At 40.4% G+C, this 14,168-nt stretch overlaps 1 protein-coding gene across 1 annotated transcript in view; it reads left to right on the forward strand.

The window, feature by feature from the left end:
- The window catches only part of OPHN1 (oligophrenin 1), a 366,805-nt gene that overhangs the window by 109,925 nt on the left and 242,712 nt on the right, over positions 1-14,168 (forward strand). Inside the window, exon 3 of the mRNA XM_062183480.1 lies at positions 13,275-13,370. Within this exon, the coding sequence (XP_062039464.1) occupies positions 13,275-13,370 (96 nt within the window). The remainder of the gene's footprint in view (positions 1-13,274; positions 13,371-14,168) is intronic.

Here is a 14,168-nt window from a genome sequence, read left to right on the forward strand (position 1 = left end):
CCAGGAGCCAGGAGCTTCTTTTGGGTCTCCCATGTGGGTGCAGGGGCCCAAGCACTTGGGCCATCTTCCACTGCTTTCCCAAGCCATTAGCAGGGAGCTGGATTGGAAGTAGAGCAGCTGGGACTTGAACCAGTGCCCATATGGGATGCCAGTGCCACAGGCAGAGGCTTAACCTGTTACACAACAGCACTGGCCCCTCTCAATCTTCTGATCAAAGGCTTTTTTGGGCTCATTACCTATATAATGATTACTGAATTCCTTAGTGTATTTTTAAAAATTTATTTGACAGGTAGAGTTATAGACAGTGAGAGAGAGAGAGAGAGAGAAAGGTCTTCCTTCCGTTGGTTCATTCCCTAAATGGCTGCCACAGCTGGCACTGCGCTGATCCGAAGCCAGGAGCCAGGTGCTTCCTCTTGGTCTCCCATGCGGGTGTAGGAGGCCAAGTACCCGGGCCATCCTCCACTGCCCTTCCTGGCCACAGCAGAGAGCTGGACTGGAAGAGGAGCAGCCGGGACTAGAACCCAGTGCCCATATGGGATGCCGGCGCCACAGGCAGTGGATTAACCAAGTGAGCCACGGTGCCAGCCCCTGAATTCTTTAGTATTTTTATGCAAGGTCTGTTAAAGCGTGGCTCCAATTTACTTTTCTAGCCTCATTCTTGATCTATTATACTTACCTTTAGCAGCATTGATCCTAAGTACACAGTACCTGTGTGTGTTTGCAAGTGCTATTTTGTGTACTTTACTTCCTTTCCAAATTTAGGAGCTCTTAATCCTTCAGAGTTCACCTTATGTGTCACTGCTCCCTGAGGATCTCCCTGAAATGCCTGAGTGAATCATTCATTTTACTATTGCTCTTCTGTCACTTGGCCCTTCCCTGTTTCATACATCACACTACCTTGCAAGGATTGCAGTGTCTATTTGTCCAAACTGTGAGACCTCTGAGAGCATGAATTATATCTTATCTCTTCTGCCTTCTTCTGCCCAGCACTCAACACACCACCTGACACAGAATGTGCCTTTAGTGAATCCTTTCATTCATTCCATTTTTTTTTAAAGATTTATTTATTTATTTGAAAGTCAGAGTTACACAGAGAGAGGAGAGGAAGAGAGAGAGGTCTTCCATCCGCTGGTTCACTCCCCAATTGGCCACAATGGCCGGAGCTGTGCTGATCTGAAGCCAGGAGCCAGGAGCTTCTTCCTGGTCTCCCACGCGGGTGCAGGGACCTAAGGACTTGGGCCATCTTCTACTACTTTCCCAGGCCATAGCAGAGAGCTGAATCAGAAGTGGAGCAGCCGGGTCTCGAACCAGCGCCCATATCGGATGCCGGCACTTCTGCACCACAGCACCGGCCCCATCATTCCTTTATTAATTCATAAATTTAACAACGATTTGGTGAGTGTCTGTTTTGTGTAAGACATTATTTTATGTGTGGGGGGTAGTCCTGAGTATCACTGAGAATGCAGTTTTGTATTGGACCAAAACAAGGTTGTTTACTTGAATGGTTGGTAAATTGGTATTGATTGATGGCAGCAGCACTCATGAATTGAAGCAAATCCCTCACTTTAAGGAAACAACAGTATATGTTGTTGTCAATAGTAAAATTCAACTTGTTAAGCAAAAATTGAAACTGTGGAAAACATGTATCCACTACTGTGTGCTTTATCCCTTTCTAATATTTAGACATTTTAATGATACCAGCAATGTATGCTTTATATTGAATAATGATGTAAAACAAAATTCATAAGATTTGTATAACCCAGTGAAGCAATATTCTCCACATACCCAATATTATAAAATCACACCCAAGAAAAGGATTCTGGCATAAGTCACAATCCATTCAAAGTACAAAATAGATCAATTGAATTTACTGGATCAAGGTATGAAAAGATCATTGGTATGATTTCTTACGGTATGTTGCAACTAGCAATTTAGAAAGTACTATGTGCTAAGTTTTGGTATGTGCTGTGATTTGGATATGGTTTGAGTATGTCCCCTAAAGGTTCATGTTACTGGAACCTTGGTCCTTAGTCTAGTGATGTTGAGAGGCAGTGGAACCTGTAAGAGGTGGGGCCTAGTGGAAGGTAATTACAGCACTGTGAATTCTTCCCTTAGAAGGGATTAATGTAATGTAGTTCTCTTGGGACACCAGTTAGTGCCCGAGAGAGTTGATTGTTTTCAAGGGAGCAAGCCTAGTCCCCGAATCTATCCGGCTCCTGTCTCACCATGTTCCTCTCTCATGCACTCCTGCCTTGGGCAGAAGATCCTCACTAGAGGCTAAATAAATGTGGCCACCCAATCTTGCACTTTTAGCCTCCCAAACTATAAGCTAAAGGAGTCTCTTTTCCTATATATTACCCAGCCTCAGGTATTTTGTTACAGCACCCAAAACCAGGCTGATACAATGGGGTACCAAAGATTGCTAGAATTATCTGAAAGGCTTTGCTCCTTCCTTTTTTAAAAGATTTTATTTATTTATTTGAGAGGTAGAATTAGAGTGAGAGAGAGGCCGTCCACCTGCAAGTTTATTCCCCAAATGGTCAGCATGGCCAGAGCAGAACTGATCTGAAGCCAGGAGCCAGGAGCTGCTTCTGAGTCTTTCACACTGGTACGTGGGCCATCTTCCACGGCTTTCCCAGGCTGTAAGCAGAGTTGGATCAGAAGAAGAGCAGCCAGGATACTAACTGGCACCCATATGGGATACCTGCTCCATAGGCAGAGGCTTAGCCTACTATGCCACAGCGTCAGCCCCTGCTCCTTCCTTTTAAGACTGCATATCTGTATTGGAACAAAATTTTCTTTATATCCTTTAACAAAAACAACAAATAACAATAGATTAAATGAAGAAGCAGATATGACAATCCAATTAGAAACCACATATTAATGATATTTGCAAAAATGTAAAATAATGACAATTCTCAATGATTTTTATTTCAGAAAATATAATTTTAATAAAATATATTATTTATATTAACATAAATAATTGATATATTATTGTCATTTAAAATATACGTAGTGGGTATGCACCATGGTGTACTGAGTGGGTAAAGCTACCTTCTGAAACGCTGGGCATCCCATATGGGTACTGGTTCCTGTCCTGGCTGCTCCACTTCCAATTAATTCAACAATCAGCTTTCTGCTGATGCACCTGGGAAAGCAGTAGAAGATGGCCCAAGTCCTTGGGCCCTTGCACCCATGTAGGAGACCCGGAAGAAGATCCTGGTTCCTGGCTTCGGATCAGCACAGCTCCGGTTGTTGCGGCCATCTGGGGAGTGAACCAGCAGATGGAAACATCTCTCTGTCTCTCTGTCTCTGTCTCTGTCTCTGTCTCTCCCTTCTTTTCTGTGTAACTCTTTCAAATAAATAAATGTTTTTAAAGAGATGATTACAAAAATAGCTTTAGTCACTTAAATGAAATCCTCCTAAATAGCAAGTAGTAATACACATTAGAAGGCTTGAATCTCCTAGAAGTAGCTTCTGGTTATCTTATCCTAGACAGTGTGCATCTCCGATGGCAGAGCAATTAACAGTCTTGCCCAGGTGGAGCAGTTTGATTTCTGACAGTCTAGGAAGGAACAAAACTTCCCTTCCGAGCTCTGGATTTGACAGTAGAAATGTTGGAGCCTGCTAAATTTGCAGTTCTTATTTATTTATGAAAAGGAGGAAGGAGGACTCAACATTTTGCGTGTTGTATAATTCTTATAACAATACTCTGGGGTAAGCATTATTACTAGACTGTTTTTCATAGGAGGACTAATATCCAGTTTAAGGATAAGGATGATGCCAGTTTTCGTTTATAGGAAGCTTATGAGTAAACTTGGACAAATAAGATATTCTAAAGACATTTTAAAGTTTTTAAATTTTGAAATAATTTTAAAGCTATAGGAAATTTCAAAAGTAGTATAGAGAGCATGTGTGCTTTTCCCTCACTTTCTCCCAAATAGTACTTATTCAAGAACATTTTAAGCACCTCAGAAAACACCCATACCTATTAGCATTTCACTTTCTCTCAGTCCCAGAAAATACTAATTTGTCTTTATATATTCATTTATTCTAGATATTTCACTTAAATGAATCATACAATATGTGCCCTTTTGTGTCTGGCTTCTTTCATTTAGGATAATATTTTCTTCTTTACTTTTTTTTTATTTTTGACAGGCAGAGTGGATTTACATTTTTAATTGACAAAATTGTATCCATTTATCCTATACAACATGTTGTTTGGAACTGTGCATGGATTCAGATTTCATCCATGACATAGCATGTGTCAGTACTTATAATCAGCTAGATAATATTTCATTACAAGGACAGGCCATGTCTTATTCATCTTGCATCAGTTGATGGACATTTGAGTTGTACTCATGTTTTGGTGGAAATAAATGCTGTTGTTAAGAACATTTTTGTACACTTTGAGTTTTTTTTATTTAGTAAATATAAATTTCCAAAGTACAGTTTATGGATTACAATGGCTTCCCCCCCATAATTTCCCTCCCACTCGCACCCCTCCCATCTCCAGCTCCCTCTCCCATTCCATTCACATCAAGATTCATTTTCAATTATCTTTATATACAGAAGATCGATTTAGTATATATTAAGTAAAGATTTCATCAGTTTGCACCCACACAGAAACACAAAGTGCTTTGTACACATTTTTGCATGGACTTATGTTTTCAGTTTTCTTGGGTTTATATCTAGAAGTTGAATTGGTGAGTCACATGGAAACTCTATGCTTAGTTTTTTGAGGAACTTACAAAGTAGTTTCCAAAGGTGCTGTGCCATTTCACATTCCTGCCCATAGTGTAGCCAGGACATCATGGCCAAGACTTGTGATTGCCCACTTTTGATAGGTACAGTCCTAGTGAGTATGAGGTAGTATCTCAGTATGGATTTGATTTAATTTCCTTTAAGGACTAATTATATTAAACATGTTTTCATTGGTTTATTGGCCATTTGTGTATCTTCTTTCTTTTTTAAGGTTTATTTTATTTATTTGAAAGGTAGAACAAGAGCAAGAGAGCGAGTCAGAGTGAGAGCGAGAGCACGAGTGAGCGCGAGCGAGAGCAAAAAGTGAGCGCGAGCGAGAGCACGAGTGAGCGCGAGCGAGAGAGGTCTTCTAACCTGTGGCTTAGTCCTCAAATGGGCACAGCTGCTGGGACTGGGCCAGGTGGGAACAGCCAGGAGCCTCATTCTGGTCTCCCACATGGGTGCAGGGGCCAAAGCACTTGGGCCATCCTCCACTGCTTTTCCAGATTCATTATCAGGGAGCTGGATTGGAAGTGGAGCAGCTGAGATTTGAACCAGTGCTCACATGGGGTGCAGTCTGTGCAGGCAGCAGGTTAACCTGCTACAGTACAACACTGACCCCTTGTATATCTTCTTTCAATAAATGTCTGTTTAGATGTGTACAACTCAAATGTTCATTGACTGGTGAAGGATAAATAAAATATGGCCAAGCCATATAGTGACACTGTTTTTTTTTTTATAAGAAAATTTTATTTTCTAGAACTATTTCAGGTTCACAGAAAAAGTGTGTGGAAGGTACAGAGAATTTCCCACATGTCCTCCACCTCTAACACGTGCATAGCCTCTCCCACTCTCAGTGTTGTACCAGAGTGGTACACCTGTGATAACTGATGAACCTATACTGACATCATTATCACCTAAAGTCCATAATTTACATTAAGTGTGCTCATTGTGTTGCATATTCTATGAATTTGACCAGTTGCATAATGGCATGTATTCACCATTGCAGTATCGTACAAGACACTTTTCCCTGCCCTATACTCCTCATGCTCCATCTGTTCTGTTCTTCCTTCACTCTGCCTTAGCCCTAGCAAATAATAATCTTGTTACTGGCTCCATAGTTTTATCTTTTCCAGAATGTCATATAGTTGGAGTCAAGTAATATGTACCTTTTCCACGTTACTTCTAGTAATATGCATTTATATTTCCTCCATGTCTTTTTATGACTTAATAGCTCATTTTTTAAAAGAAAACTATTTATTCATTTATTTATTTTTTAAAGATTTTATTTATTTATTTGAGAGGTAGAGTTACAGACAGTGAGAGGGACAGAGAGCAAGGTCTTCCTTCCCTTGGTTCACTCCCCAAATTGCTGCAACGGCCGGAGTTGCGCCGGTCTCCCATGCGAGTGCAGGGGCCCAAGCACTTGGGCCATCTTCCACTGCCCTCCCGGGCCACAGCAGAGAGCTGGATTGGAAGAGGAGCAGCCGGGACTAGAACCAGTGTCCATATGGGATGCCAGCGCTGCGGGCAGAGGATTAACCTACTACTCCATGGCACTGGCCCCTATTTATTTATTTTTAAAGATTTATATTATTTTGAAAGCCAGAGTTAGAGAGAGGGAGAGATAGAGATAGCAAGATTTTCCATGTACTGGTTCACTTGCCAGATGGCTGCAAAGGCCTGTGCTGGGCCAGATTGAAGCCAGGAACCAGGAGCTTCTTATGGATTTCCCATGTGGGTAGCAGGGGCCCAAGCACTTGGGCCATCTTCTGCTACTTTTCCTAGACCATTAGAAGGGAGTTGGATTGGAAGCAGAGCAACCTGGACATGAACTGGTGTCCATGTTGCAAATGGAGGCTTTACTGGCTATGCCACAGTGCCAGACCCTAGATTTGTTTATTTATTTGAATGGCAAGATGTCAGAGAGAGGAAAGTCACAGAAATAGAGACAGAGGGGAGAGAGAGAGAAAGCAAGAGCGAGCACCCAACAACCATGAACCAAAGCCAGGAGCCAGGAATTCCATTCCAGTCTCCCATGTGGGTGGTAGAAGCATATGGGCCATCCTCTACTGCCTTCCCAGGTGCATTAACAGGAAGTTGGATTGGAAGCGAAGCAGCTGGGACTTGAACCAACACTCTGATATGGAATGGTGGCCTTGTAAGCTGCGACTTAACTGGCTGTGTCACAATACCAGCCCAGCTCCTTTTTTTTTTTTTTAAGTTTTAGTTATTTATTTGAAGGTCAGAGTTACCCAGAGAGAGGTGAGGCAGAAAGAAAGAGAGGTCTTCCATCCACTGGCTCACTCCCCAATTGGCCGCAATGGCCAGAGCTGCGCCGATCCAAAGCGAGGGGCTAGGAGCTTCTTCCGGGTCTCCCACATGGGTGCAGGGGCCCAAGGACTTGGGCCATCTTCTACTGCTTTCCCAGGCCATAGCAGAGAGCTGGATCAGAAGTGGAGCAGCTGGGACTAGAAGTGGCACCCATATGGGATGCCAGCACTGCAGGCAGTGGCTTTACCCGCTATGCCACAGCACTGGCCCGCTCCTTTCTTTTTAACACTGGATAATATTCCATTGTCTGGCTGTACCTACCACACTTACGTATTCACTCCTCCATTGAAGGGACATCTTGGTTGCTTCCACATTTTGGCAGTTAGTGACAAAGCTGTCATAAACATCTGTGTACAGATTTTGTGTGGAGGTAAGTTTTTGATTTATCTGGGTAAATACCAAGGAATTTAATAACTGTATTGTATATTTAAAAGAAACCGCCAGGATGTCTTCTGAGGTGACTGCAGCATTTTGCATTCCCACCAGCAATGAAATTTCCTCACCAGCATATGATGTTGAGTTTCTTTTCATATGCTCAGTTATCTCCTGTAGATCTCCTCTGGAGAAATGTATACTCAGTTTTTTTTTTTTTTTTTCGCCTGACCCGTTTGTTTTCTTCTTGTTAAATAATGAATTCTTTGTGTATTTTGGATAACAAATGGTTCTTTTGGAAATACTTTCTCTCAGACTGTGGCTTATTCTTTAATTTTCTTTATATTGTCTTTGGCATGTCAGAAGTTTTTAAAATAAATCAATAAAGTCCAGTTTGTCAGTTATTTCTTTCAAAGATCATACCTTTGGTATTGTATGTAAAAAGTCTTTGCCAAACCCAATGTCATCTACATTTTCTTCTATGTTCTCTTATGAGTTTTCTGGTTTTGCATTTAAGTTCCTCCTTGCCTTTGTGATCAGAGAACACATTTTGTGTGATGTCAAATGTTAAATTTACTGAGGCTTGTTTTTGTGACTAACATAGGGTATATTCTAGAGAATGTCCTTGTGAACTTGAGAATTATTTATTTCCCTGGTAGAAATATGTAAGACTGTTCTATAGGTATATGTTAGGTCTAGTTGGTTTATAATGGTGTTAAAGTCTTCCATTTGTTTTGGATTTTATTTCTGCTATTGTATCCAGTAATTGAAAGTATAATATTGAAATCTCTATTTTCTGTTGACTTTTCATAACTATTAATTTCTGTGAAGTTTTTCTTCATTTATTTTTTTGATTCTGTTTTTTGGTGATTGTATATTTATAATTGCTATGCATTTCTGATGATTTGATTCTTTCATTATTATAAAGTTTCCTTTTCCCCCTATGGTCACAAATTTTGTTTTAACATAATTTTTAACAGCTATTTCTTTTTGGATTACTGATTGCATAGTTTATTCCTGTTGATTAAATGTTTCCTTTTTCTTACTCATAAGTGGTTTAAAATAACAATGTTGACAACTCTAGAAATTAGATCCTTCCCTTTTCCTTGGGATTTGTTGTGGTTGGTTTTGCTGTTCACTTATTTATTCAGTTTTTGGATTAATTCTTTAAGTCTATATTCTTAGTTATCTGAAGCCACTTAAGTCTCTGGTTGGTTAGCTAATGATTAGATAGTAACTTCATTATACAGTTTCAACCAAAAAGGCTTCTAGTCTTTGCTGAAGTGCTTTGTGTATGAGTTGAGATATGCCTCTCAATGCTCACCCAGGCAGTTTACAGTTTTACCTTACCTTTGTGTTCCTGCTTGTGCAGAACCTCAAAGATACCCAGCGATGAGAGATTAGGGACTTTTCAAGTCCATCATGGCCATCCACACAGCCCAGACATGCAGACATCTCTTTGTATGTACATGTTTTCCTATCTTACCAAGAATATATTGCAGCCTTTGAATGCACATAGCGATGTGGGTGAATTTTGCAAACACTGTGTAGACTTAAATAAGCAGACCAAAATATTCTGTACGATTTCATTTTTATGAAGCTCTAGAAGAGTAGTGATGAAAAGCACACTGGTGTCCACAGATCAGTTAATCCTGTTCACATTTTGCCTCATTCCCAGAAAGCTTCAAAGTGCCCTAAAAGCATTATCTAACTACATTCTGAAATGAGTAAGGAGAAAAGAAAGAGGAAAACATAGAAGATGTATGTGTAAATTAGAAGGTGATGGAGAGAGAACTCTCAAATATAGCCTGAAAAATTATGACATGGTGACATGATGAATGACAATAGGGATGATACAAGGATGAGTTTACATGGTTTGAAGTGATATGGTAAATTTTAGGATGATAAGGAGATCGGTGTTCCACACATGGCAAATATTACTAGGTTATATGCTGGTTCTTTGGAATCTGGAAGTCACCTGTCTCACTTATTTGTCTAAAGCATATGAGACTTTCCTAACACTTCTCTTTATATAGAGACCAAATATGAGGGTACTTCAAAAAGTCCATGGAAAAATAGAATTAAAAGATGTTTATTTTGTTGCAAAATTTTAGAAATCCATAGTTTTTTGTATTTCCATGAACTTTATTTATTTACTTTTAAAGATTTGTTTATTTATTTGAAAGGCAGAGCAACAAAGAGAGAAAGGGAAAGGGAAAGGGAAAGGAAGAGAGAGAGAGCGAGAGCTTCCATCTACTGGTTCATCCCCCAAATGCCTGCAACAGCCAGGTCTGGGCCAGGCTGAAACCAGAAACCAGAAACGCCATCTGGGTCTCCCACGTGGGTGGCAGGGACACAAGTATTTGGGCCATCTGCTTCTGCTTTCCCAGGCACAATAGCAGGGAGCAGGATAGGAAGCAGAGCAGCTGGTACTTGAACCTGTGCTTTGATATGGAGTGCCAGTGTCTCAAGCGGCAGCCTAATTTGCTACACCACAACACTATGCCCTATATGAAGTTTTTGAAGGCTCCATTTATGTTGTGCATGGATTTCAAAACTTATTGTGCCAAAATCTTTCCATTCTTTGAACATTTTGAAGTTCCTCTGTATGTGGGATCTTCTTTCCTTGAGGAGTTGATTTATACTTGTTTGTATTTTTGAATATGATTTATATACATTGTTTCATTTCTGTTGTTTCGTCATGTGCGTATAGAAATATCTACCTTTGTATAGTTGGGAAGAGTAAATGAAAATGTTTGTGGAAAGTCCTTCAAAAACTTTGAAGCCATGTGCATTACAAGGTAGTATTTAGAAGGCTAGAAGTCTGGAAAAGAGATTGGTGCAGATAATGAAAAAGGGGAATGAATGCAACTCCTTCCATGCCTTTACTCACAGAGTACTATAAAAGTTGAAATGATTAAATGACTGATTAATAACTCTACCCTGCTTGGCTCAAGTAAATTTTTGGATATCCTGGTGTGTGTAGAAGAACAATGTGATGAATACTTTTATTTCCCTGAGTGAAACAGAAATCAGATGAGAAATTCTGGCCTGCCCATTTTTGCTGTTGACTGAGGAGGCCAGGGGCATTGATCGTTTTCCAGACATGGAACCAGTTTTGTGTTCCCCTTGCTGATGAAATACAGAAGGCTTTGGGAAATATGCATGCCCCTCTCATATTTATGAGGCCCGGGTTTGAAATGGAAAATGTGATTCTAGAGTGGAGAAATTGTGAGAAGCCATGAGTGTGGTCTGAAGTCCCCAAACCTTTGTTGTTGTTGCTTTCAGTGATGTGTTAAAGAGCCAAGACTCCAAATTCTGAAAATAAGTACTTTTGGAAATGGGACAGAGACAAAATAGTAATAACATTCTTTGCATGGGTTCCTGTTCCATCCAAATGCCTGAAACCGTTGGTGTCACCATTTACTTAGCCTGAGAGCGAACGCTTAGACTCAGTAAGCTTATATACCTTATAGACGTAAAAGGAGAAGGATGATGAGGAGAATTAAACTAGGGTGTGAAAAAAGAAATAGGAAACAGAAAATAAAAGTAACCAAGAAGCCTGAGCGTTTCTAGAGGATGGTCTAATGGATTATCCTAGTTGGTGAGAGCAGTGCTCCTCAAATTTTATTTTGTAAAATTTTATGCATTTTATTTATTTGAAGGGCAGAGAGAGAGAGAGAGATATCTCTTAGATTTCCCTTCTGTTGGTGCACTACCTCCCCCACCTTCCAAATGCCTGCAATGGCCAGGACCAGACCAAAGTCAGGAATCTAGAACTTAACGGAGTCTTTCACGAGGGTGTGGTGGCAGGAACCCATCCCCTTGAGCTATCCCTGGAAGTGCATTGGCAGGAAGCTGGGGCAGAGAGAGGAACCAGGACTTGAGCCCAAATACTACAATATGGGATGTGCGCCTATGAAGTGGAGAGTTAAACCTGCTGCACCAAATACCTATGGCACCTCTCCCCCAACTTTAAAGGGCATGTGAATCCCCTAGAGATTTTATCAAATTTCCTAGGTATAGGGTGAAGCCAGGCTATGGTGCATTTCCTTCAGGCTCTCAGATGGCGATGATGTTGCTGGCCTGAGAACTACATTGGAGTAGCAAGGTCAAGAATGTGTGGCTGGACGTCTTGCTGAAAGTCAGTCTTAACAATTTCAATAAAGATAGTTATATTTATGAAAACCTAATACTTCTTTTTATACTGTTATTAAATTTCTATATACTACCATTTGAAATCATTGACCAAAAATAAAGGCATTTGTCTGGCCATGTCACCATGAGGTTTTTTTTTTTTTTTTTCCACTCATTGCTTGTTTGGTTAGGTCCCTTGGCAAATACTTTGTGAACAAGTTAAATCTGTTCCTCTGCTAGACAGTATCCTAGCCCAGGCTGCCATCTGGTGAATGTGCATAACATCCAGGTGGTAGGCGTGTAGTCATGGAAAGGGCCCTGGGGAGGCAGAGAGACCACCTGTCTTCTAGTTCCAGCTCTCGCAGCTCCTCCAGGATCTTGAGCTGTACAGCTATACAATGGAGCTGTTTTTTGCTTTGTAGAATGATTATGGATGTTTGTTTCATCAGAGATCACAAAGCATCTAGACCTTTGCTTATAAAGGGCACTCAGTAAATACTTACGGAGCCCTTAAGGCATTCGGATCTGGCTGAAGAGCCCATGAGAGTATTGTAGGCATGGAAAGCCAAGACACCCTGGAAAAGAAAAAAAAAGAAGACCTAAATGAAAGATCTCTGCGAGTGAGATCCCAGTGGAAAGAATGGGGCCATCAAAGATGGAGGTACCTTTCTCTGAAGGGAGGAGAGAACTTCCACTTTGACGATGACCCTATCGGAATAAGATCAAAGTCGGTGAACCCTAAAGGCTTCCATAGCCTTGGCAACTCATGACTAGAGCCTAGGGAGATTACTGACACCATAAACAAGAGTGTCACATTGTTAAGTCAACAACAGGAGTCACTGTGTACTTACTTCTCATGTGGGATCTGTCCTTAATGTGTTCTCCAATGTGAAGTAATGCTATAACTAGTACTAAAACAGTATTTTTACACTTTGTGTTTCTGTGTGGGTACAAACTGATGAAATCTTTACTTAGTATATACAGAATCGATCTTCTCTATATAAAGATAATTGAAAAAACAAACAAACCTGGTGTTAAATTGGAAATTGCATAGAAAATTAATTTTTAAAAAATATCATGTAGGATCTCTGTCTTTAATGTGCTGTACACTCTTATTTAATGCTATTACTAGTACTCCAACAGTATTTTTTCACTTTGTGTTGCTATGTGGGGACAAACTGTTGAAATCTTTACTTAATATATACTAAACTGATCTTCTGTATATAAAGAGAATTGAAAATGAATCTTGATGTGAATGGAAGGGGAGAGGGAGCGGGAAAGGGGAGGGTTGCGGGTGGGAGGGAAGTTATGGGGGAGGAAGCCATTGTAATCCATAAGCTGTACTTTGGAAATTTATATTCATTACATAAAAGTTTTTTTTTTTAAAAAAGAGTATCACTAAATAGTTTCATATCTTCCAGGCTTTGGCCAGAATAAGTTGAAAAGGAAGGGGGGTTGAGGATGGAAAACATCCTTTGTAAAAAGGACTTCACTAATCTGTCCCCTCTCCTTTAACTCTTGTGGCTTTAGTTGCTCAAACTTTCTTCTATTGAAGGTCTAATGGGTTAGCTGTTTAGCTGCATTAAATGCAAGTTGCTTCCTGCAGGGAGCAGGATCCTTTGTTTTATGAGAAAATTGGTCAAAGGACGTTAATGTTGACCGTTTCTCCTGTTTGCCCTCCTTTGCAGACTACTCCTCTGCTGTTCAGAAATTTTCCCAGACACTGCAATCATTTCAGTTTGATTTCATCGGAGACACTCTGACTGATGACGAGATTAACATTGGTAAGTCTTCAGCTCCATGTGACCATGTGCCTCTCCAGGGAGGTCTGAGACCGTGCAGCCTCCTTGGTCTGAGGGCGCAGAGCACCTGGACATCTTCATTGCCTGTGGCCCAGTGCCAAGCCAGTGGGAAGCTGCTAAGGAAGGATAAGGAAACATTGCCTGCCAGTCCCATTTCTCCCTCCTGCAACAGCAATCCAAAGATATCTGTTAAACCTCCACTGGGGCCTGTGACTCAGTCTGCATGGGAACTTTGCCTTAAAGTATTTAATACATGAAAATAGCTATTTTCATAGAGGATTAACTAGGCTGATTTTTTTCTGCTTATTTTCCAAGATTCCTTTAAGGGACATATCCTCCTAGAATGTTTACAATTATATATGTATAACTTTTCAGGCAGCAAAGAGTTTTGACATCTCTTTTGGTAACCGAGTTTAACAAATTGCTGTATTAGCTGTGTGATCTTGGCCTAGCTGTTTCCCCTCCTAGACTCTTAGTCTTGTTTTTCTTGTAGAATGGAGTTACTATATCTCTCTCAAAGATGTTAAAGAGGAGATTGAATGGTAGACGCTAAAAGAACTTTGTGGTTATATTAGTTGCTATAAAGTTAAACCAACTAACTATGGCCCTTGAGCCAAATCCAACTCTTAAGCTGTTTTTGCAAGTGAAGTTTTATTGGAATACAGGCACACCCATTCTTAATATTATCCATGGGTGTTTTTGCAATACAACAGCAGCATTGGGTAGTAGTGACAGAGACTGGGTGACCTGTAAAAGTCTAATATATTTACCTTCTTGCCA

This window comes from Lepus europaeus, chromosome X, assembly GCF_033115175.1.
Source record: "Lepus europaeus isolate LE1 chromosome X, mLepTim1.pri, whole genome shotgun sequence".
In the NCBI taxonomy this organism is placed as follows: domain Eukaryota; kingdom Metazoa; phylum Chordata; class Mammalia; order Lagomorpha; family Leporidae; genus Lepus; species Lepus europaeus.